Source organism: Enhydra lutris, unplaced genomic scaffold (genome assembly GCF_002288905.1).
Source record: "Enhydra lutris kenyoni isolate GAN:26980312 unplaced genomic scaffold, ASM228890v2 scaffoldscaffold3, whole genome shotgun sequence".
NCBI classification, from domain to species: domain Eukaryota; kingdom Metazoa; phylum Chordata; class Mammalia; order Carnivora; family Mustelidae; genus Enhydra; species Enhydra lutris.
The window spans coordinates 72,320,942-72,346,293 of record NW_019154087.1 but is presented as its reverse complement, the minus strand read 5'-3'; the positions used below and the strand labels follow the sequence as shown (position 1 = coordinate 72,346,293).

The 25,352-nt window shown below is 40.0% G+C and overlaps 1 protein-coding gene across 1 annotated transcript in view; it reads right to left on the bottom strand.

Annotated features, from left to right (window-relative positions):
- Window positions 1-1,419: 1,419 nt before the first annotated feature.
- LOC111154527 (elongator acetyltransferase complex subunit 3) overlaps window positions 1,420-25,352 on the bottom strand; it is a 108,672-nt gene continuing 84,739 nt past the window's right edge. The window contains exon 15 of the mRNA XM_022514187.1: window positions 1,420-2,660. Within this exon, the coding sequence (XP_022369895.1) occupies window positions 2,584-2,660 (77 nt within the window). The 3' untranslated portion in view covers window positions 1,420-2,583. The remainder of the gene's footprint in view (window positions 2,661-25,352) is intronic.

Here is a 25,352-nt window from a genome sequence, read left to right as displayed (position 1 = left end):
TAAAAATATATGTTTAAAAAAAATTTATAAAATAAAAAAAAAATTAAAATTAAAAAAATAAAAGGGAAAATTTAAGGAAAAAAAATTTATGAAAGTACAACTTTTGTTACATAATCCTAAGCAATAAAATATCTTTTGAAGGAAAAAAACAAAACAAAATCGTATCTTTACCAGGCTCCTTCACTTGGTGATAATCTATTTTCTACTCAGATTTCAGTCTGTTTTTGATATGGCTTAATCAAAACAAACAAAAGAAACCCCAACTCTCCAGGGGAGTTAACAAGGTGAACTAAAAGCAGAGCTATTTGACTAGGCTTGAGGTGGTTACTAAGATATGTTCAATATGGATCAGAAACACAAGCTTTAAAGCTTCGGTGCTGAGGCTGGCAGGTCCTGCCCAGCTGACCCTTCTTAAGAAGCAGCCCATGGGACCGAGGGGCACGTTTTTGAGAGGGCCAGGCCGGCCAGGCTGTGGAGGCACCGAGCACCACACTCGCCAGGAAAAGCCTTGGGCAGTCAGAAGAGCAGCTGAAGCCTCTCCTGGCAGGAGAGGCCGCAAGAGTTCTGCCTGCTCTCCCTCTATCCCTCGTAGCTTTACAAGTTCTGCAGCTTTTACACAAGCTTAGGAGACTCACTCCAAGGAAGGCTGAGGATGAGTTAGAAAGAAAGCTATTGTCCTGTGCCTGAGATGAAAATCCAGATGGGACACTGGCTGACAGCCACCAGAAATGGGTACGTTCTTAGGCAATTTTGTCTTAAAATCTTGCTCTAAGTTATTATTTTAAAATAAGCCTTTTTGGGGTGCCTGGGTGGCTCAGTGGGTTAAGCCTCTGCCTTCGGCTCAGGTCATGATCCCAGGGTCCTGGGATAGAGCCCCGCATCGGGCTCTCTGCTCAGCGGGGAGCCTGCTTCCCCCTCTCTCTGTCTGTTGCTCTGCCTACCTGTGGTCTCTCTCTGTCAAATGAATAAAATATTAAAAAGTAAAAAAATTTAAAAAAATAAGCCTTTTTACAATTTTACAAGGGACCAGTTTGTACATTACACGTGTGGATCCCTTTAGGGCAGCAGGACACTGAGGATGAGCAACCGGAGGCACAGAAGCTCTTGTGGAAGCTGCGGCCACACTGCAGGCAGAGGCAAGGCTGGGCCAGCGTGCTCTCCATTCCCTTGCCCCCCGTTACGTGTACTAACAGCTAGTGCAGTGTACGCACCATGAGTTTAACAATTTCAATTTTGGAGGAAAAACAAGCAAAAGTGAGAAGTAGCTAGACTACACAGTGCGCCCCTGAGAACACCCAGGCTAAGCGCCGTGTGGCCGCCAAACGAAACAGTATGAGGCACCCAGAGGAAGTCAGCGGCTTCACGGATTCAGAGCAAATGTCACTATGTGTGTAACAGGGAAAGGAGAAACACTTTGTATGATTCTTCTCTGTAGGCTGAAGATTTTATTTTTCGAACCTTTCAGGGGAACCAATTCCATTTACTAAACGTTTATAAAATGCCACAGAAGCCAGGGGGCAGAGGGATAAGCCATGCTCTGAAGAACTGGCCATCTCCAGGCAGAGTCTCCCTTGAAGATCACCTGGAAGTTACAAAGAGGCAGTTCTAGAATATGAACCTTTGAAAGAGCCAGTCTTTTCCCTATTTTTAGATTTGGGCTTGTTTCCCACTTTTTTGCGTTCATAGGCGTTGAACTCTTACCTTTCTTCTGTTAAAGCAAACCGAAACCCATCTTAAAGAATTATGGTGCAGGAAATGCCTTCTGTGGAAGCACATCTGGACTCAGGGCCACACCTGCCCAGGCAGGGCGGCTCAGACTCTCCCTGCTCAGGACAGACAACAGGGGAAGCCAAACACTTCTGGGGAGAAGTGGTGCCCTCGCTGCTTTGTAGGGGTCAAGAGAGTACAGACAAGACAAATTGTGAAATAAAGGTGGTCTATAACGGCCCATCGCAGATGGCAGACTCCCAAGTGAGTTAGGCTGGTTTCAGGCTGGAAACACCAACCGACAACTTCAGTTCCTCTCTCCCCATCACGTTGTTCTTTCAAACATCAGCACAGGAATCAGAGTGATTTCCATTAAAACAAAAGCTCATTTCCTTGTGCCAGAATTTATATCAAATAAAAGGACAGAGATCAAAGTCTAACAGTTTTCCCATGTTCCAATCCTTTTGTCCCTACAGTACATAAATAACCTACTCCTAAGTTTATTCCTCAAATGACAATAGCTGGTTTTATTTCACGAATGATGGTGTCCAAATGAGTTACTTTGCTTTCATCACTGTGCATGAGTCAAAGTAGGTCAACTGCAGGCTTCATGCAGACTTTAGGAACTGGATATGTGACTTGAGAAGATGCAGAGGAGGGCGAGCGGGAGCTCTGAGCACCAGAAGCTTGGTGGGCTTGGTCAGCAGACATCCAGCCTGGCCCTGCGAGCAGATCCCAGTCTCCGCAGCTATAGGATGAGGGAGAAGCTCCTTGACAGGGAGACAGGCTGGGTCCATTTGTTTAGCTCAGCCTCTCTGTTGAGTATTCAAAATATCTCTCTCCCGGAGACTGTATCAAGGTGAGCTGGTGCAGCCATTACTTTAGTGTCTTTACCATGTATGGACCCTGTAATCTGTAGCCAATCTTTCTGTAATAATTCCTGGTGCCGACCCCTGTGAAGCAGCAGAAAACCGAAGTTAAGAAAAATCTCTACGAAGTCTAACTTTCGTAAAACCCTCAAAAGCCAGCAAACACCCTCCTCACAGCTGCCCTCTTCCACTCATTCACAGAACAAATTCCAGTCCAGACTGAATCTCACCTTAACAAGTTCGGAACATTTTTATTATTTTGAATTCAAGCTGTATTAAAACACAGAAATTGTATTTCAGAGCCTCGCGTGTTGCAATCCTGCGGACACCTCCCTATGAGAGGAGGTGGATCTGTGTGAGAAATGTGCACACTCTCAATGGAGCCAAACAGCAGTACCGTTTCCGGGAAGCTGTGAGAAGAGGCGTGGGAAACGGGCTCTGCACGGAGCGCCAGGAGGAAAAGGGCCCGGAAGGAAGAGCTGCGCTTTAGTGTCCACGCCAGCCTCCGCAGCGTGAGTGACAATTTCAGCAAAATATTGGTCACATTAAATCAATGCTACTCAATTTGCACTTTACTAAATTTTTGTTTGTCTTAACTGGCATATTTACTTTCATGTATGAGCAGTCTAAGTACGAGGAGTTCATACCAGTTTTAAGTTTGCATGCATTTAAACAATGTAGCTGATGTAAGTCAGTACTAAAGATCCAGGAACTTACTTTCTTTAGAGAAACACTATCCTAAGTGGTGTTCCTAAAGTAAAAACAGTCTTAACACATAAGACGCTGAGCTCCTAAGAGGATAGAGCACAGCATCTCAGGCAGTATCTCCAGGAGTGGTTAAGAGGATGGACTTTGGATCAGTCTGCTATGGGTCTGAGACCTAGACCTGTCATTGTATAGGTCTGTGGCCTGGGCCACTTACTTAACTTCCCCATTATTTGATCGTCTGTAATAACATACTTAAGTTTTAAGGGTGTCAAGTATTAAACGAGACAGTCTATGAAATGTGATTAGTTCAGAGTCTGAAAAAGGCCGATTCCTCAGAAACACTGGCTGCTGTTGTTACTCTTTTAAAAGTTTTTTTATGAACTGGAACCTGCTTATATTTCTAGTTTCATCTCTTGCTACAACTCTCTCCCTAACATTGTGCTTCAGCCTTGGTGAATCTAAAATTTTTCCAGGCTCTCTGCATGTCTGGCTCTTTCTCTTGCTTCCAGGTCTCTTTGCTCATGCTGTTCCCCCTACCAAATTAGTTGAACCTGAGGAGGAGGGTAGTGGAAACTTCCATTTATAGGTCAGACACACAGGTAACAAGCTGGACTTGCAATGGGCATCTGAAGTAAAGACATTCTTGCGGGCTTGAGTCCTTAACCCATGGGATCTGATGCTAACTCCAGGGAGACAGTGTTGGAATGGAGTTAAATTACAGCTGGTATTGCAGAATTGCTTGATGTGTGGAAAACTACTGCATCTGGTGTCGGTAGTGTAAGTATTCACAGAGCACTGTGTGCAATGTGAGTGAAAACAACAACATGTGTCTTTACGGTGCTTTGCCCCCCACAGCTCTCCATGTGCTACTTGCCTCCCTGTGTGGTGGAAGTTCTATTTACCTTGCTGCTCAAGTGTATTCCTAGTGCAGAGGACTGTGCCTGGAATCAAGTAATTGTTAGCTCTTTCAAGTCTAGCTTAGCTCTTTAGTCCAAACATTTGCTATTTAGGAATAGGCCTTCCCACCATGTTTTGTTTCCCATCCCCTTCAAAATTTTTCAAGTGTTTAGAAAATGGAACTAAAGCTGGCATGACAAAAGTCACAAAACTGACCTGTGAGAACAGGTCGCTGGAGATTTTCCCTTTGAAATCAAGGATTACTGATACTCCATCTCGCACAACTGCACCATGTCTCTGTTCTAATCATTACTTCTGTTCAACACTGTGGCTTAGGGTAGAGCAAGGGGAAAACAAAAACACTGCACAGGTCAGGTGGCAGCTCAGACTCCCAGAGGTACACAACCTCTTCTAAAGTTCTGTATCTGTAAGCATATCCTATAACCTAGTAATTCTACTCCTGAGTGAAAAGAGAAGTGAATGCTTACATCCAACAAAAGACATAATTTATAATATCCAAACAGGAAATATCCCAAATATCTATCAACAGAATGGATAAACTGTATTTTCACATAATAGAATACTACACAGCAATGAAAAAGGAACTTTCCCTGTAAGAACATGGATGAACCTCACAGACCTAAAGTATATGAAAGAAACCAGATATAAAAGGTTAACACAAGTTCACCTGTTAACACAATGTTCAGACAGAGGCAAAACTAATTTTATCGTCCTAGAAGTCAGAGTACTGGTTTCATATGGAAGACAGTATGGACTGAAAAAGAGAAGAAGAAAGTCTTCTGGAGTGCTGAAAATGTTCTAAATCTAGTAGCTACATGGGAACATGTAGCTAAATGTAAATTATGGGAACATAATTTACATGCAAAAATTAAGTGGTGTGCTTCCAGTCAGAATGGCTAAAATTAACAAGTCAGGAAATGACAGATGCTGGTGAGGATACGGAAAAAGGGGAACCCTCCTACACTGTTGGTGGGAGTGCAAGCTGGTGCAACCACTCTGGAAAACAGCATGGAGGTTCCTCAAAAAGCTGAAAATAGAGCTACCTTACAACCCAGAAATTGCACTACTGGGTGTTTACCCTAAAGATACAAATATAGTGATCCAAAGGGGCACGTGCACCCGAATGTTTATAGCAGCAATGTCCACAATAGCCAAACTATGGAAAAACCTAGATGTCCATCAACAGATGAATGGATAAAGAAGAGGTGATACACACACACACACACACATACAATGGAATACTATGCAGCCATCAAAAGAAACGAAATCTTGCCATTTGTGACGACATGGATGGAACTAGAGGGTATTATGCTTAGCGAAATAAGTCAATCAGAGAAAGACAACTATCATATGATCTCCATGATATGAGGAAGTGGAGATGCAATGTGGGGGATTTGGAGGGTAGGAAAAGAATAAATGAAACAAGATGGGATCGGGAGGGAGACAAACCCTAAGAGACTCTTAATCTCACAAACTGTGGGTTGCCAGGGGGAGGGCAGTAGGGAGAGAGAGTGGTGGGGTTATGGACATTGGGGAGGGTATGTGCTATGGTGAGTGCTGTGAAGTGTGTAAACCTGGCGATTCACAGACCTGTACCCCTGGGGCTAATAATACATTATATGTTCATAAATTAAAAAAAAATTTAAAAAATTAAGTGGTGTGCTTAACACGTACACATATCTCAATTAAAAAAATAAAGCTCCAGAGGGACACTCCATTTAATAGATGTTTCAATGTATTTTGAGAGATCAATTTGTCCAGAGAATTCAGTAAAATAAGGTAGAAGGAATAGGATGAGTGGCCCACTTCACACTGAACCGCCCACTTGGACAAACCACCAGGAGACTCTTGCACATATGTCCACTATCCACAAAGAAGCAAAAAACCATAGCCCCTCTTACTATGCTAGCTGCATCCCTTCCTTACTGCCCCGTTGTTTTGGTAATCATGCTGTGCTTTATTTTACTTGCATGTCTAGCTCCCCTCCCAGAATGCAAGCTCTTTAAAGTCGATGACTTCCATCATTAGGGCTTAATAAGCACCTGGCATATCATGAACATGCAATGAATGCTTGCAGATATACTGTACTGTATTCAGTTATTATGTGATATACATAAAGAGAACTGTGTTCCTGGGTGATGTCCTTAAAAAAAGAAAAAGAAAAAATTGCCACTGTGTTGTTAGGTGCCAGTCAGTGGGAATGACTCAATGTAAAAGGCATTAAGGGCAGGACTTCTTCATCAAGTTACAAATTTTCCACCTTGTTATGTTAAAGATTAAGAGTCTGCTTTTCAATTTATACTATTATATCTAATAAAACTGCCCCCAATTTTTAAAGAAATATTTGTTTTTTTATATATTCTAATTTAAAGCAGATGCCATTTTCCATGGACTTAATCCACTATGAAGAATTTCAGATATATAAAAGTAAAGATGATAGCATATTGAACCTCCACATACCCATTACCCAGCTCCTTCAACAATTACCAGTTCATCCGCCAGACTGCTAATGCTTCCAGCTTTCTACTCAGAGGAAGTCACAGAATACATCTGTTTCCTTCCGGTTCTGCTCAGCTTAATCACTGGAGACATAGTTTATTGCCTTCTTTCAAATAAAGATGATAGTATCTTCTTCACCATCATTTCCAGACTGAAGATGTCCTGTCGATCAGTGGACTTTACTTCCTGAGACATGCTACAACCCGTATCTATCCACTACAACCAGCTGCAGAGGTGACACATAAGCCGCTCCCGAGACAGGACTAGCCAGGCCTCGGATAACTGCAAAAGTTCCTCACCTTGAGTGTGTCCAGATTTCCTAAGCATGTTGCTGAGAAGAACAGGTTTACAGGGGCACAACGAAGCCTTCCTCAGTCGTGACTCCCAGTGAGCATACAGGCTCCCTGAACTCTCCCTTTCTGCCTGTATACAGGGCACACGCCCTAGAAACCATTACCAGCTTGAGAATACACATTTAGGCTTTGTGCTTTTTTGAAGGAAAGGTATACTTTCAAGCTCCTTTCCTTGTTTTCAGTAACATGTAGTAGCACTGAGATGGAAAATCTACTTCTGGAGGCTCTGAGAACTTTTAAGAATTTGGGGGAGAGAAGTCTGACTTCCACTGGGTATTAACCAACTAAGCAAAAATACTCCCCATTTGTATTTCTATGTGCCCCCCACCCCACCCCCACCGCTGTTTCTACAATCTGCAGAACAGAACTGGCAAAAGCATTAGTGCTCTTAGCCAGCTTGAAGGAGAACACACCATCACCCAGACTGGGTGCAGGTCACACCCTGCTCCCATCCCCACTCTGTGCTGAGCAGGGCTCTAAACAGTCCTGTCACAGTAACTTTCCTCTTGTTATTCGGCCAACAACAAGCAATTACGTGTCACAACTGACGTCAGCCAGCCTCCCAGACTGACGTCGGCAGGCTGTGTCACAGGCCTCAGCATTAAAGCTGCTCCTGCCCTTGAGGAGAGATGCAGTGGGCTGTGCATGTAACTGAGTTCTTGAGTCTGCAAAGCCCTGGGCGGGGGAACGAGCAGGACTTGCACAGACACACAGCAGCCCTCAAGGGTGCCCTATGGCCAGTTGTCAGCAGAGCAGTCAGGATGGGAAGGAGTGGGGGTGGGCCAAATGCCTGCTTCCTTTCATCCTCCGAGTTCTGTAACCCACAACCAGAAGTTACGTAGATCTTGGGGGCTTTTTTCCTACTCTCAGAGGCTGGATAAATGTTCTATCTTCACCACTTTGCAGGCTCTGATGATGAAATGAGATATGGTGAAAGAAGAGTATCTTGCAATGTGTTGGAGTGATATTCTGTGTTGGAGTGATACTCTGTGATTCGGTTTCAGCGACCAGCCTCTGTAGTTACCCTCCTGGCTTCCAACTGTGCCCCAGGAACTGTAGCTCTTTTGGAGGAGCACACAAACCTGGTTACTTGCGTGCAGGAGCTTTACGCAGAACGCAGTCCCAGGACGGAGGTAAAGACCTGGGATGCCATGCACTCTGATGGGGTGACAGGGAGAGCCGGTCAGCACTATGTGGAAGTACTCCTTACCCAACTATGATCTCCAGCTGATTGCTCCAAGGCTGGCTGCCATGAGCTGCCCACCTCCTAGGACCCTATCACTTAGGGGAAACCAGGGGATAGAGAGTATTTCTCTGATGCTTTTTCTGTACCCAATACCCTCAAGCCTCAAACCCCTCACAGTGGGTGAAAATGCCTCCGCTTTCTGACCCCCTCTCCTCTCTTTCTTTGAAAGATGCATACCATTTAGCTTAAGTTTTGCATACTCTTAATATTGAGGAAAGAAAGGAAATCACGAAGTGTGTACCTACATGCCACTGCCTCAGCCACTGACTACAGGAGTAGCTTAATTATGGGTTAATGATCTTTAGTACAAGGGGGAGGAATAAAAATCACAAAACCTTAAGATTAATAAAAGAGGAAAATGGAACAAATCTGTTAAATTCCACTCTAATTCTATTTTAGAAAACAAAGGCGGGGTGAAGAAGTAAGCAAAAGGAGTAAACTAGTCAGTGTGGTGCCTGAATTGGGTACAAAGTAGCTCTTTGTCTTCTTTTTACGCAGCCCTTTCCTTCTAAAAGGATAAATCCTCCACCAAAGTAGAGGCTGAGAAAACTGAAAACACATATTCCCTTTAAGAGAGAAAGTAAGTCAGGAGCAGGACATGAGCCTACACCCAACCTAACTCCATTTCAAAACAAAGGAAGCCAACAACGTTACAGCTGATTGAGTACAAAGTATAAAGCGGGAGGAGGAAGAACTTTCTCAGGCATTTAGAAATGCCAAGCATTGCATCTAGATATCTGACCTACCAACTCAAACACCTAACAAAGGGGCACCTGGATGGCTCAGGTGGTTAAGCATCTGACTCTTGGTTTCAGCTCAGGTCATGAAGTCAGGATCCTGGGATCAAGCCTCACATCAGGTTCTATGCTCAGCACAGAATCCGATTGAGATTTCTCCCTCTCCTTTTACCCCTCCCCGGCTCCCCAGCATGCTCTCGCTCTAAAATAAAATCTTAAACAACAGACTACCCCATCCCCGCCAACACACACAGACAAAAAACCTAACAAGATTGGAATTACTATCTTCTGAGGAATGTGAGTTCCAGAAAGGGTGCTAACAAAAGGTCACAGAGTTAGGAAACAGAACCATAATTCAGACCCAGGTCCCTTGTCTCCACAGCTCACAGTATTTCTGCTAAGCTATAGCTGGGGTGGCACTGGGTGTTGTAGATAAGTGCCCCAGCCACCTCCCCCACTCTGGCTTTAAACATCAAGTCTGCTCTAATAGCAGCACAGAATGGACAACTTACTGGCTTGTCTTCATCAACTTACCTCTCACACCTGTGTCTAGTTTGTCAGTATCATTTCTGATAAATCACTAGATGAAATAAACACAGTGACCTTATTTTCACCTCACTAATAGGGCTCAGTAAGAAAAGTTACATAAAACGGTCTGATAACATAGGCAATAACAAACTTTGTAAGCAGATATGGCTTACAAGTGAGACCTACTGTTACTTTTCAGTAACTACTTGATAAATTGTCCCCCTTTCTAAAATGAAGAAAAATACCATATGGAGTTTGGAGGGAAAAAGCAAAAAAAAAAAAAAAAAAAAAAGCAACAAAGATGGAACAATGATGGAACCGAGATCCCAGAGGAAGGGCAGTCAAGTCAGGAGGAGTATGACACTTATAGAAAACAAGGTGACTTCAGGCTGGACTGTGGCACACTAAATGATTAAGATCAACTTGCCAGCTGAGAACAGTCTAAAAATTTAGACAAATTCAAAATGCTTCCACTAAAAAACAAAACACCAAAGGTCTAATAGTTATTATCAGGCAGAGAATAAGGAGAAAAGGTGAGCTTTAAGAAGGGAGTAGACTGTTCTACCTTGGTGGTGGTCGCCGATCCAGGAAGGGCAGCTGAGATCTACAGAGACCAGAGGGAGAAAAGTGGGACTGGGCAGGAGTCATGTGGCCGCCAGAAGCAGAGAACTAGCTATAATACTGCTCCTGGCACTCCTCTCCATGAAAGGTGCTCTGCACTGTGGGAGTAACTGAAAGCCAGAGTTGCTTCTAAGACTCAAGAAGATGAAGGAACAGAAAGGAGTCTGAATCCAGAGCCTGGTAAAGGCACAGACTCCAGAATAACAATTCCTTTTCTGGATTGTCTCTGAAAGGTTCAACTTTGAAGCAGAGAGAGGGACTGCTAGGGAGGAGGGGGGTCATTCACACAACCTGGATAAACATCAAGCCTTGTTCTTGCACAACTAGTGATCTTAGATGCCCTGGCTAAAGGAAACAGAGATCCTACTTGGACGAAACGAACATCATCTAGGTTTTCAAGTATTCTTGAAAGCAAATTCTCTCATAAAATGTTCTGCAAACAAGAAGTGATGAGATATACTTTAAAACAAGACAACAGGGTAACAAAAAGCTGCAGGTATTCCAGATCTGAGGTCCTCTGATGCAGACTGTAGAAGAACTATGCTTCCTACAGTTCACTGAGATAGAGGCTGAATTTAAGACTATTTAAAAGCAACAAAAAACTAAAACATGATAGAACGGTTGAAAAAGATACTAGAATCAGAGAACTGAAAAATGAGGACTAAGGCATCAGTGAGTGAGTTTAGCAGTAGGTTATACCGAATTAGAAGAAACTATCAACAATGACACATGGAGAAACAAAGCAATGGGGGTAGGGAAAGAGGGTATGAGACACAGTGGATATAATGAGTAGGTCTAACATATGTTTACCAGCAGTTCCAGGAAGCAGGGAGAAAATAGGATAGAGACAATATGGGATAGAGGCTGAAAATTAGTCATTTAAAAAAGAAAAAAATCAACTCCCCAATGAAAGAAACCCAAGCATAGAAAACCCATACCCAGGAACACCATAGTAAAACTAGAGAAAACACACTCTAAACCAGACAGTATTAAAAAACAAAATCATAAAAGCAGCCAGAGAGATATCCTGAAGACAGACCTGAGAGTTTTTTTTTTTTTTTTTAAAGATTTTATTTATTTATTTGACAGAGATCACAAGTAGGCGGAGAGGCGGGCAGAGAGAGAGGAGGAAGCAGGCTCCCCGCTGAGCAGAGAGCCCGATGTGGGGCTCGATCCCAGGACCCTGGGATCATGACCTGAGCCGAAGGCAGAGGCTTTAACCCACTGAGCCACCCAGGCGCCCCAGACCTGAGAGTTCTTAACTGCATCATTAAAAGCCAAAGACAGTGGAAAGAGTCTCAAGGTGCAGAAAGCCAAAAAATACAAACCCAGAATTCTTAGTGAAAACTGCATTCAAGAACAGAATAAGATAATGACACGTCATATAATCAAAACTTGAATAGTTTGCTACCAGTAGGTCACTAAAGTAAATTCTTCAGGCATAAAGAAAATAGCATTTGCAAATTACCTGATTACCCATCAATAATAAAACAGATAAACTGTGATATATTCATATCATAGGATCCTACATATCAATGAAAATAAAGAGCAAAGAAAGTAATAAATATAACAGTAAGTCCAAATGAATATTAAATGTATATAACAATATATTAGTAATAATAATGTCTTATGGATTTTTAAAAAAGTAACACACATGGGGAAAGTTCAAAAAATATCTAAATGACCATAAACATATGAAAAGGCAGTCAACTACATCAGTCATCTGGAAATATAAATTAAAACTACAGAAAATACCACCACATACATACTGAACAACTCTTATATATTCCTCGTGGGAGTAAAAATTGGTAGCAGTATAGTAAACCACTTTGTAGATTCTTATAAACACCTATAACTCCCTGTAATCCAACAAGCCACTCCTAGTGCACTGCCCACAAACGTGTCTGCACATGGGCCCCACGATACATATATAAGAATATTCATGAGCCCAAACTGGAAGCTATACAAATATCCAGCAAGAATCAAACAAACTGTGAGATATTTGCATAATGGAATCCTATATATCAATGAAAATGAGTGAAAATGAACACAGCCACACACAACGTGACTTCGTCTCATTATATTGCACACAAGCAGCCAGAACAACAAATTTACTAAAATGATTTCATTTATCTAAAACTAACGACAAAACTACACTACAGTTAAGGGATTCATAGTTAGGTAGTGGGAGTATAAAAAGAATACATGGAAGAATACCAAAAAAGCTGGGCTGCTGCTAGAAGGAAGAAGGCAAGGAGGTGGGAGGAGAGGATGATGGGAGGGGTCAAGAGGGGGTACTTCTTGGATGCTGCCTATGTTCTTGACCTAAGTAAGGACGACATAGGCATTGGTTAAACAATTTATTGTTTAGCAGTTAATGAACTTTCCTATTTGTTACAGTTAACTGTCAACTTTTAAAAATGACAGATTAGTTAAGATTTAGTAATTTTAACTATGTGAACGCTTGTTTACTAAATAAGGAAATATATTCCTCATGTATGTGGAATATCAAAAAAACTTGGGTTTAGTGATTCCAACTGGACAAAGGAAGCACATGAAATTACTAATGTGATTTAATACAGGAAAAAATATTTAATATCATGTAATTATTGAGTATGTACTAGGAGCTAGAAATTAAGTTTTATCTGCTAGAATTCTTCAAGGAAAGAAAAATTCTGACCTAATAATTTAGAAGCTTTCATGTCTGAAGTAGGACAATGAATTTGAAATCTGGGGCATTCCAGTTCTTTGACACTACCTCAGCTAAGACACAAAGCTGTCCCCTTCATTGCTAGTCATGTGTTGGACTGAATTAAAATTCAGCCTACATCACATTCCTAGAGCCAAACATGAAAAGAGAAAATATGCTAAATCTATCTTTTGAAACTTAAATCTGATTTTTCCAACTAGGCGCAAAAGACTGAGATGATGATTCATGATCATTTTAAAAAAATCAGTGGAATAAAAAATAAAGAAACTGTTTTAATTAGTTTTGGGTTCAATTAATCAACTATTTATTGAGTGCTTGATATGTGCCTAGCAGCATTAATACAAGGCAAATGTATTCATTAGTTTAATTCATTTGCTATTGAAATGAGACTTTATTACATCTCATTGATCCCTTAGTTGGATGGCAATATTTCACTCTTCAACAATGCACACATATGAGAGTTGGGGAAAGGCTTTTATTCCGAATGTTTGAAAATGAACCAATAAACTCAATGACCTGAAATCTTTGAAAGAGGTTTTCTTCCCTTATTCTAAAAAAAAAAAAAAAATCTTACAAAATTACCCACAGATAATCTTAGTTCTTCAAAGCAGTTGATTATTGCAAGTCAAAACTACAGCACATTAGTACCTTATTCTCCATGATCTTGGAAGATACAGAGACTTCCTGAGTAGAGCTCTAAGACCCAACCTGCTACCAGGCGGCCTGAAAGTTCCTCTATCCATTCTGAAATGGCTATACTAAGATAAGAACAAAGACAAATTGAACAAAAAATAAAAGTAGGTAACTTATAAAGCAGACACAGAGAATCTAAATAAAAGCTAAAAGCTACTATGTTAACTTAGGGTAGGCTGATCGTGGTTGGTTATCCTATAGCTCTTAGGTGTTTTTGTTTTTTTTTCCTTCATAGGGTGTTTGATATAGGAGAACCCACAATCTTCTAATTCAGAAATGGAGTGGCTCTGTTCATATCGGTGCAGAATATGTGTATGTCACAGATAATTCTCACTACTTTGTTCATGTCCCAAATCATTAGTGTGTCTCTATAGTAGTTAAAGATTGTGCCATCGGTAACCTGGTATAGGAAGTGGGATCCCTTCTATTTATAGTCTTTTATTTTATTTTATTTATTTATTTATTTTAGACTTTAAAAAAGCAAATGGTGGAGTAGGAAACTCCAGAGATCAGTCGCTCCACTGAATCTACTACTAAACTGGAAAAAAACAGAACCAACTATTTTGGGACAATGGAACTTAATACGACACTTTATAGCATCCAGGGGGGTGCTTGAGGAAGGGGCTGCTCAACTATGACAGGAAAGCAGCAGATGCAAAGTACCTACTATCCCCGATTTCTATGTAGCTGGCTGCAGCCATGGTGGGCAATAAGCCCTTTTCTCTAAGAATGTGAGGCTGTATGTTTTGTTTGGTTTGGAGGCTCTTGGGGGGACTAATGTTTTTGTTCTGTTCCCTCCTTGCTGTGGCTTCCCTGGGGTATTTATTATAAGATTTAAAGAGACATACACTACCCTCCCCCGCTTTTAAAGATCTAGACATTTAAGAAAATCCCCGTTGGGTCACAAGCTGACTGCAGAGAGAACAGAAACTTCAGGGGCCACATGCAATGAAGAATCAACTTTACAAAAACAGTTTGGAAAAGTCACTACACAAATGGACAACTGCAGCCCTTAAAAGCAACCCTACAGAGGGGGACAGTCTGAGTTTTATAATATTCAAATGTGCAGATCTTAACAACAATAGAAAACCCAGGAAAAAAAGAATTTGACAAAAGCCATGCTTAAGCCTAGACACTGGCATTACCAGGCAAAATCAACTGTATTAAATATGCTCAGAAGCTGAAGGAAACCATGGACAAAGAACTAAAGGAGCACAAACAACAAAAGCAAAAATAAGGGGGACTGCACCAATTAAAAAGCTTCTGTATAGCCAAAGAAATAATTAACAAAATGAAAAAACCTACAGAATGGGAAAAAAATATATGCAATTCATATACTGGATAAGGGGTTAATATCTATAATACTTAACTCATACAACTCAGTAACAAAAAACAATGATTATAAATGGGCAGAGAAACTAAACTGACATATCTCCAAAGAAAATATCCACGCAGCCAACAAGTACATGAAAAGGTGTTCAACATCACTATTCATCAGGGAAATGGAAATCAAAACCACAATGATATGACCTCGCACATGTTAGTATGGCCACCAGCAAGAAGACAAAAGAACAAGTGTTGGCAAGACTGTGGAGAAAAGGGAGCCCTTGTGCATGCTGGTGGGAATATAAATAGGTGCTCCTCCTCTGGAAAACAGTATGGAGAGTCCTCAGAAAATTAAAAACAGAATTACCAAAAAAAAAAAAAGGAATTATCACATGATCCAGTAATTCTTCTTCTGGGTATAAACATCCAAAAGTCATGAAAACAAGACATTGAAGAGATATATTCACTCCATGTTCACTGCAGCATTATTGACACTAGCCAAAATATGGAAACAACTTTTGTGTCTGTCAATGGGTGAATGGATTAAGAAACTGTGGTGTATGGTATACAGTACATGCAACAGAGTATTATTCAGCCATGAGAAAGAAAAAAATCTTGCCATTTGCAACATGGATGGACCTTAAGGACATTATGCTAGGTGATATAAATCAGACAAAGACGAATAATGTATGATATCACTTATATATAGAATCTAAAAAAAAAGCCAAATTCATAAAAACAGCAGAATGTTAGTTGCCAGGGGCTGGGAGGGTAGAGGAATAGGGGAGATATTGTACCAGGGTACAAACTTGCAACTTGTAGATAAATAATTCTTGAAGATCTAATGCACAGCGTAGTGATTATAGACAGCAGTATTATAAACATCAAACTTGCTAATAGATCTTAATCCTACCACAAAAAAGAAATGATAATAATGTGATATGTTAGAGGTGTTAGTAATGCCATAATGTGAGTCATATTACAATACATAAATTTATCAAATCAACATATTGTATGCTTTAAATTTATACAATGTTATATATACTTCAATTCAAAAAAAGAACTAAAGAGGGGCGCCTGGGTGGCTCAGTGGGTTAAGCCTCTGCCTTCGGCTCAGGTCATGATCTCAGGGTCCTGGGATCGAGCCCCACATCAGGCTCTCTGCTCAGCAGGGAGCCTGCTTCCTCCTCTCTCTCTACCTGCCTCTCTGCTTACTTGTGATCTCTATCAAATAAATAAATAAAATCTTTAAAAAAAAAAAAAAAAAAACTAAAAATCAAACACTGTATGAATGAAGGAGGAATGTCAATAAAGAGAAATTATAAAAAGAAACTGAACAGAAATATTGGAACTGAAAAGTACAGTAGCAAAAATATTTAAAATTTACTAGAGGAGTTCAATTGCAGATCTGAGCAGACAGAAAACAGAATCAGTGAACTTAAAGATAATGTGATTGAATTTATCCAGTCTAAGGAGCAGAAAGAAAAAAGAACAAGGAACCCAAGAGACCTGTGAGACACCATGAAGCATATTAACATACACATAATGGAAGTCTCAGAGGGAGATGAGACAGATAAAGGGTAGAAAAAAAATATTTAAGAAAAAAAATGGCCAAAATTTCCCAAATTTGATGAAAGATATGAAACTACACTCCTAAGAAGCTCAACAAGTTTCAAGCAGGATAAACTCAAAAAGATCCATCAAGGCACATTACAGCCAAATCATCAAAAGCCAAAGAATCTTGAGAGCAGGGAGGAGTGACTCATCAAATACAAGGGATCCTCAATAGCATCAACAGCTAATCTCAGAAACCATGGAGGTCAGAAGGCATGAGCTGACACATTTAAAGTAAAGAAAGCAAAAAACAAACCTGTCAACTAAGAATTTTATATACAGCAAGATTATCTCTCATGGATAAGGAAGAAATTAAGATATTTCCAAATAAACCAAAGCTAGGAAAGGTTGTACCACTAGACCTACCCTGCAAGAATCCTTCAGATCAAAACAGAAGGACATTAAACAGTAACTCAAAACCATGTGAAGGAAGGAAGGAGGGAAGAAGAACGAAGAATGAATGAACACTGCTAAAGGTTAACTACATAGGTAAATACAAAAGCCAGTATTATTGTACTGGTTTGTAACTCCTTTTTTCCCCTATATAATTTAAAATACAAATTCATAAAACAATAATTATAAATTTGTTAAGAGACTTATAGGTATAAAGATATTATATATATATAATTTATGACAGGAACAAGGCAAAACAGAAACCGATATGTATGGAGCAAAGTGAGTACTATGAAAACTAAATTCATATTATTCAAACTAGGTTGCTGTAAGTTTAAGATGTTAATTGTAATCCCTCAGGTTATCACTAAGAAAATAACTAGTAACCAAAAGAGAGCTGGGGTGGATATACTACCAAAGAAAAGATATTTTATTTTTTAAAATTTTTTTAGAAAGCTAGTTCTTTTTTTTTTTTTTTTTTTTTAAGATTTTATCCATTCATTTACAGAGAGAAAGATACTACAAGCAGGTGGAGCAGCAGGCAGAAGGAGAAGGAAAAGCAGGCTTCCCACTGAGCAGGAAATCCAAATGCGGGGCTCAATCCCAGGACCCTGGGATCATGACCTGAGCCGAAGGCAGAGGCTTAACCGAGTGAGCCACCCAGTTGCCCCAAAGAAAAGATATTTTAAGCCAAAAAAATTTATAGGAGGCGAAGAAGAATGTTATGTATTGACAAAAAGTTCCAATTCATCAAGGTTTAACAATTATAAACATATTTATACCTAACAACAGAGCCCCAAAATACATGAAGCAAAAATGGACAGAACTGAAGGGAGAAATAAATAGGTCTACATTAAGAACTGGAGATTTCAATGCACATTTTTAATAATTTCTTGAAAAATAAGACAGAAGATCAGTAAGGAAATAGAGGACTTGAAAAACCCTTTAAACCAATTAGACCTACCAGACACACATAGAACACATCACTCAACAATAGCAGAATATACATTTTCCACAGTGGACATGAAGGGTTCTCCAACTTGGATCATATTATCAGGTCATAAAACAAATCTTAATAAATTTAATAAGACTGAAATCTTACAAAGTATGAAAAAAAGTATAAAGAAAAAACTGAAATCACTAAAATTAGAAATGAAAGAGATATTACTGACTTTATAGAAATAAAAAGAATTATAAGAATACTATGAACAACAACTTGGACGTGTGCGTACACCAATATACTGGATAAGCTAGTTAAAATGGACAAATCCCAGAAACACAAACTACAAAGACTGACTCAAGAAGAACGAAAAGGTCTATATAGTCCTATAACAAGTCAGGGAATCAAAATCCTCCAAACAAAGGAAAACCTAGGATTAGATGGCTTTACTGGTGATTTCTATTAAAATGTTTATAGAATTAACACCAATCCTCAAACATTTCCAAAAAACTTAAAAGGAGGGACACTTCCTAACTCAGCATATGTGGCTAGCAATACCTTGATAATGAAGCCATACAAAGACAATACAAAGAAAACTACAAACCTCTAACTTTATGAATGTATATGGAAGAAAATACTTGCAAATCACAGATATTATAACAGTATCCAGAAAATATGAAGAATCCCTAAAATTCAACAACAGAAAGAGAACCCAATTAAGTAATAAGCAAAGGACTTGAACAGATGTTTTTCTAAAGAAGATACACAAATGACAAGCACAAAAAAGACATTAAGGAAATCAAAGTTAAAACTCCAATAAAACAACACTCCACACCTACTAGGATGGTTATTTAAAAAAAGAAAAAAAGGAAAACAAGTGTTGGCAAGGATGTGGAAAAATCGGAACTCATGCATTGCTGATAGGGAACATAAAATGAGTGATGTGGCCATTGTAGAAAAGTTTGGTGATTCCTGAAAAAGTTAAAAAGAGGTTGATCCAGCCACTCTACTTTTTTTTTTTTTTTAAAGACTTATTTATCTGAGATAGAGGGAGAGCAAGCGAGCATGCATGAGCCGGGGGGGTGGGGGAGGAGAGAGGGAGAGGGAAAAACAGACTCTCTTCTGAGCAGGGAGCCCGATATGGGGCTCGATCCTAGGACCCTGGGATCACGACCTGAGCCCAAGGTAGACACTTAACTGACTGAGCCATCCAGGTGCCCCCCAGCAACTCTACTTCTGAGTATTTACATAAAGTAACTGAAGGCAGGGACTCGAATAGATATTTTTACACCAATGTCATAGTACCATTATTCAAAATAGCCAAAAGATGGAAACAATCCAAACTACATGTATATATATGAATTTATGTACACACTAACATATACCACATGCATGGAATATTATTCAGTCTTAATAAAGGAAGCAAAATCCTTTAATGTATATAGCATGGATAAACCTTGAAGACATTATGCTAAGTGAAGAAAGCCAGAGACAAAAGGCCACATACTGTATGAATCTACTTTACAGAGACAGAAAGTAGAGTAGAGGTTACTAGGGACTGGGGAGGTGGGAGAGTTGAGATTACTACTTAATGAGTACAGAGTTTCTGTCTTGCATAATGAAAATATTTTGGACACAGGGGTGATGGTTGTACAACATTATGACTGTAACTAATGCCATTGAACTATATACTTAAAAATGGTTATAATGGGGGGCACCTGGGTGGCTCAGTGGGTTAAAGCCTCTGCCTTCGGCTCAGGTCATGATGCCAGGGTCCTGGGATGGAGCCCTGCATTGGGATCTCTGCTCAGCGGGGAGCCTGCTTCCCTTCCTCTCTGCCTGCCTCTCTGCCTACTTGTGATCTCTGTCAAATAAATAAATTAAAAAAAAAATCTTTAAAAAGAGTGGGATATCTCTAAAGAGAAACCATGTACCCTCAGCCCAAAGATAATCTTCTATATTCCATAACCTAGAAGAAAGATATAAATGGCCAATATCATAGATCTAAAGGACCAGATAGGATTTAGATAGGCTTGTAAAGGGAAATACAGACATGTCCTCATGGAAGAAAGAGGACAGACAAAAGGTCAGATGCAGGGGCAATTTGTGAGGAAGGCCCGCCAAAATCTGCTTAGGACAGTGTTAGGTATAACTGTGCTGCCATAACTGTTTCTATGAAAATTTGATATTGGGTTTGGGATAAGAACCCTTGAACCTACGCTGGCCCAAAGAGAGTCCATCCTGGGAGAAGGCTAAATGAAGTTTCCTGTAGAAAGGGACTGTATGCCTGTTAATCTCAAGTTAATGAAAACATATTTAACTTAGTAGGCAAAAAAGAACTGTCACCAGATCCTCTCTTTATAAGTGGATGTATTCTCTCACCCTTTAAATCCACGCTGGCCCAGTGATGCTGGTAAGCAACAGAATGGGGCCTAAGGCAGGCAGTGTCTAAGATGACTTCCAGAGTCCCTGTCTACTGGTATTCAGTCTTCTATGATCCCTTCCCCTTGAGGGTGGGCTGGACTTGATTCTTTTCTAAGACCAGGTATAAGGACTATGGCTTCCATCTTGAGGGGCTCTCCGTCTCTGTGATCACTCTAGTGGGGGAAACAAGCTGACATGTGATGAGCAGCCCTACAGAGAGGCCTGTGTGGCAGGGTGAGGAACTGTGGCCCTAGACCAACAGACTGTGAGGAACTGAAGCCTGCCAAAACCACACAGTAAAACTGGCAGTGCATCTTTCAACACTAATTGAATCCTGAAATGATTACACCTCCAGCTGATACCTTAACTGCAGCTTTGTGAGACACTGTGGGCCAGAGGTACCCAGCTAAGTCACTTCTAGATTTCTGACCTACAGAAACTGTGTGGTAACTGCTTGTTTTTTCAGCCACTAAGTTTTGTGGGTATTTATTACACAGAAACAGATATGAATATAAGATTTCTGGGACTTCTAAGCCCAAGTCTTTGTTTCCTTCCTCTTCGAGCCCAGCCTTTCAAGCCATGGGACATGCAAGTCATCTGGAAAGGAACCAAGGTGCTCATGTTGATAGCCTCCACTGAGCACCTGCTACCGGCTAGAACTGAGACTCCAGCAAGCCAACCTAGTCAGCTAACAGCCATTTAAGCCACCCCAGCTAAGGCTCTAGACATCATGAAACAGAAATGAGCCATCCTTTCTATTCCTTGCTGAATTTTTGACCTACAGAATCACTAAGAAAATGAAATGCTTGTTCTGTTAAGCCACCAAATTTTGGTGTGGTGTGTTAGACAACAAGAAGTAACCAAAACAATAACTAATTAGTAGGATTTGCAGTAAGAGGTTAGAGAGCACACAGGGTCTAGATCTGAGGCTTCTGGACAGATACACCAAACATCCATGATTCATTCATAAATAGTGGAAAAACTGAACAACTGGATGATCAGAGTGGGAGAAAATGGTGGTGGTGGTGGGGGGGAGGGATATAAGGAAACCTATCCCATGGCTACTATCTAAAACCCTAAATCTACCAGTTAATGTCTTGGAAATGTGAGCTATTAGAGACAACAGTTTAAGCCAGGCTGACCAAAGAATAAAAAGTCCCCTGTATTATATCCTGTTGGAATGAGAAATGTTTAAACTAAAAGACTCCATAAAAGCAGTATCTCAGTTGTTAAAGAAGGCAGCAAATGTCTTCCAGCACTATTGAGTGATCTGCTCACCCAAAAGGCAAGAAACCGCCAAATCCTTGCCTCTAACAGATCTGAAAGAGGCAAGTTTTATCAAACTGACTGGATTATAGCAATGCCATATATTTACAGAAAAGAACCATACTAATTATATGAAAGTTACACTGATAAGGAGTTAACATGGTAACAAACTAAAAACAGACTTTGTGACAGACAGCATATGATGAGTAGTCTACACTAGACCACTTTGGAGAAGGCCTTCTTCCTCATAAAAAAGCCTGTGAAGTGTCTAACTTTACAATAAAAGCAGTCATTTGTATCCAAGCTCCCAGACCTCTCAGGAATAGTATTAGAGGCCACGTGACGTAACACTATTCCTCCTCCCAAGCAGATGTACACAGTCGTAATTCCCAATACCCAAAAACTAAGAGGAATAAGAATGGGGAGAAAAAGTATGCAAATGTGTGTCAACATTAGCAAGGCTGTCCTCTGGGATGCTCATGTGCACATTTCTGAGATGCAAGGAGACTTGCTAGCAAGGACCTGGGAAGAGCAACAGCACTTGCCAGAGGCTGTTCCTCAAGAGCCAACAAGCTACTACCTACCCGATCACTAGCTTCGGCTTAGGAAATCTCATCATAAATTCAGTTGCTGACAAGATCCAAACAGTGGAAACTCACTAGTGGCTTATTCAGGAATACTTGAAAAACATGCCTTAATTAATATAGTCATGAGATACCAAGAGAGGGAGGAGTATAACGCACTTGATATGCAAAGTACTACAATCTGGTACCTGGTTCATCTACAAATGAATAAATGTCAAGTCAGGAATAATGGCCCTGAGAGGAGCTGGGCAACAGTACCTCCACAGTCCAGTGGCAATACAGACACCAATTAGCAAACATTTAGCTAATTTCTTATCCAGCAAAGTAGTATTATCACCAATGCTAGTTAATAATGATGCTAAAATTAAGAAAATCCTGGTTGCACAGCAATATTTTATGTTCTATCTATTGTCTTTAAAAGGGAAGATACTAGCCACCATCACGATAAAATCCTGTGGGAACATGAAACAAAAAAAGAAGTATGTATAATTGTTAGAACACCAAAGTGGGAGAAATAGAGGAATATACAGAACCCTAACAGTGTGCATTTCATTAGAGGATAATTTATTAAAAGAGAAATTATGAAAGGGATGAGACAGAAAGAAGAGCTAACCATCTCCTCCCTTCCTTACTGAGAAGTGCTAGGCACATGCGCACGTGCAGCACAGACCGGTTTGCCTTTGGCAGGCTTTCTGTGCCCATCAGCAAACAGATAAGCCAAAACAAGGAAAGCTGGGGCGCCTGGGTGGCTCAGTGGGTTGAGCCGCTGCCTTCGGCTCAGGTCATGATCTCAGGGTCCTGGGATCAAGTCCCACATCGGGCTCTCTGCTCAGCAGGGAGCCTGCTTCCTCCTCTCTCTCTCTCTGCCTGCCTCTCCGTCTACTTGTGATCTCTCTCTGTCAAATAAATAAAATCTTTAAAAAAAAAAAAAACAAGGAAAGCTTTTCTAGGCATTTTTGTTAGGATTATGATTCCACTACCAGACGAACCAGTTACAAACACATGCTTCTTTTCACCTAGATTATCATGCAAAGAATAAAGCTACCTTCATCTTAAATTAAGGGAGATGGGTTGCTGCCTGGAATACAGGTGAAGTTTCTGGGGTCCCATAAGTAAACCTAAGCCATTTGTAGTTTAATGAAACCAAATGACTGTTATTTTCTGCCCACATATCATTAAACACTGGCTCTGGTGTACCAGACCATTAATTTCGGTCCTAGGAAACCATACTGGGTTACGTAAGGCACAGGCATGTTGATGTTTTTTCACTGGTAGGAGTTGTAGATGTAGTTTTAGAATCATATTCTGAGCATCATGATTTAGAATGATCTCATCTCCACAGGGACTTGTTTACTCATTCTACATTTAAGGTTTAAGTTTTATTCACCCTGTATATTTACCTTCTCCCCTTCCCTCTTGTGTGCCTGTTTAATGGGTTTAAGCAAAATGGCTAACAGTCTCTGACTTCAGTGATTTCTGTCATCAACCATTCAGACATTTTCCTCATTTCTCACCACCACTGTGTGATCTATCAGCCTGGTACAATTCTTGGCCAATGGCCATATTAATTTTCTACTTGAAAGAACACAAATAGAATACTGCTTATGACGAAGGTACTAGGGGGAGCTTGGGGAATAGCTATTCGTCTTGATGCATAGCAATTAGCCTGGCAAACAGAAACGGTAACATGAATGGATCTGATACCTAGCCAAAATTGCCAAAAGGGAAAAAAAAATCATTCTGTTGGGGGTATTAAGTGGCTTTTTAAATAGTAGCTATCAACAGTTATATTTGCTCTTTTGGAAAGGGTATGGGCAGTATAACATCAGAGATCTCCAGTTTCCATGGTGATTATTAGTGATGGCATTTCAAATGTTGTAGTTAGATTCTACAGTATAATCACTTGCACTTTACACCATAAGACAGGGCAGAGAAAAAACTGCTTCATCTTAACACATTAAAGAATGTTCCTCATCCACTTAAACATCACAGCTTTTCAAGTAAATAGAATTTGTTAATCTTAAACAGATGTATGTTGACAGAACCTACATGAGTAAGTTGGGGAGAGATACTAAAGCACTTGGATATAATGGGGACTAATTAATTGCTTAGATATTTAGCAGTAATTAACTGCCTACACATTATTTTGTAAATTGGTTGTTCTTATCCTATTGATTTACTCATTTTTGTATGCAGAAAAAGATTATTTTCCTATTCTGAGGCAATTAGTCATGAATTGAGATGTAATGTAAGTAGAGAGAAAAATCTATGTTCTTCTGCAGTTAAGGGTAATCCGTGTGGTGAGGACTGAGTTAGCTGTGCGGCCTAACAGGAGCATCCCGCAGACACAGGGCAGCACGCTGTACTCCCCTGCCCGCTCAGTGCTGGTTCCTTGAACTTGGGGGATTTTGATGTCGATGAAGCCAAACATTTCATTTTTGCTTTAATATTCACATTTGGAGTTGATGGTTAATTTAGAAACACAGTTTACTTCCCAAGACAAATGTACGTGCTTTAAAATATAGAATGAATTATTTTTAAAAGTCTAAGAAAGTGCTTCATTTGACTCTAATAAACCAGAAAATTTATAATTTTCTCATGTAGCTATAAAGTTAATCTTTTAAAAAAAGGATCAATCAGCTGTAAAATATTCAGTATATACCCTCTAGAAACAAAATATATTAAGGTAACAAAGATAAAAACCGATTTGTTTTTAATAGAGAAAAATAGAGCACATGGAATCCTTCTGACTAGTGTTTCAAATCAGATCTACTGTGCAGTTAATCATATTGTCTAGAGACAGAATCAAAGATCATAAATCCAAGTAACAGAAAATCAGCTGGCAAGTTGAGGGGAAGTAATAATGAATCAGAATGTAATTAAAAAAAAAAACCTCTACATAAGTGCATTACTCTTATAGTCACAGTAACCAGAATGATAAATGACCTGTCTCTTCCTTGCTCAAGCTACTAGTTATGGCAGAACAGAATATCTAGGCCACCACTGTGTACAAAAGCCTACAGACCAGAACAAGGATGGATTTATAAATCAAGGACAAGGTCAGAAAAAAAAGTATCACCAAATTGTGACTGAAGTCAATATGCATCCACAAATCATGGATAGGATAACCTACCTATGGGAAACTGTGCGATTTTCACCATCAAATACCCAATGTACAAGGAGATGGAACTCAAACACTAATGAAACCGAAGGGCT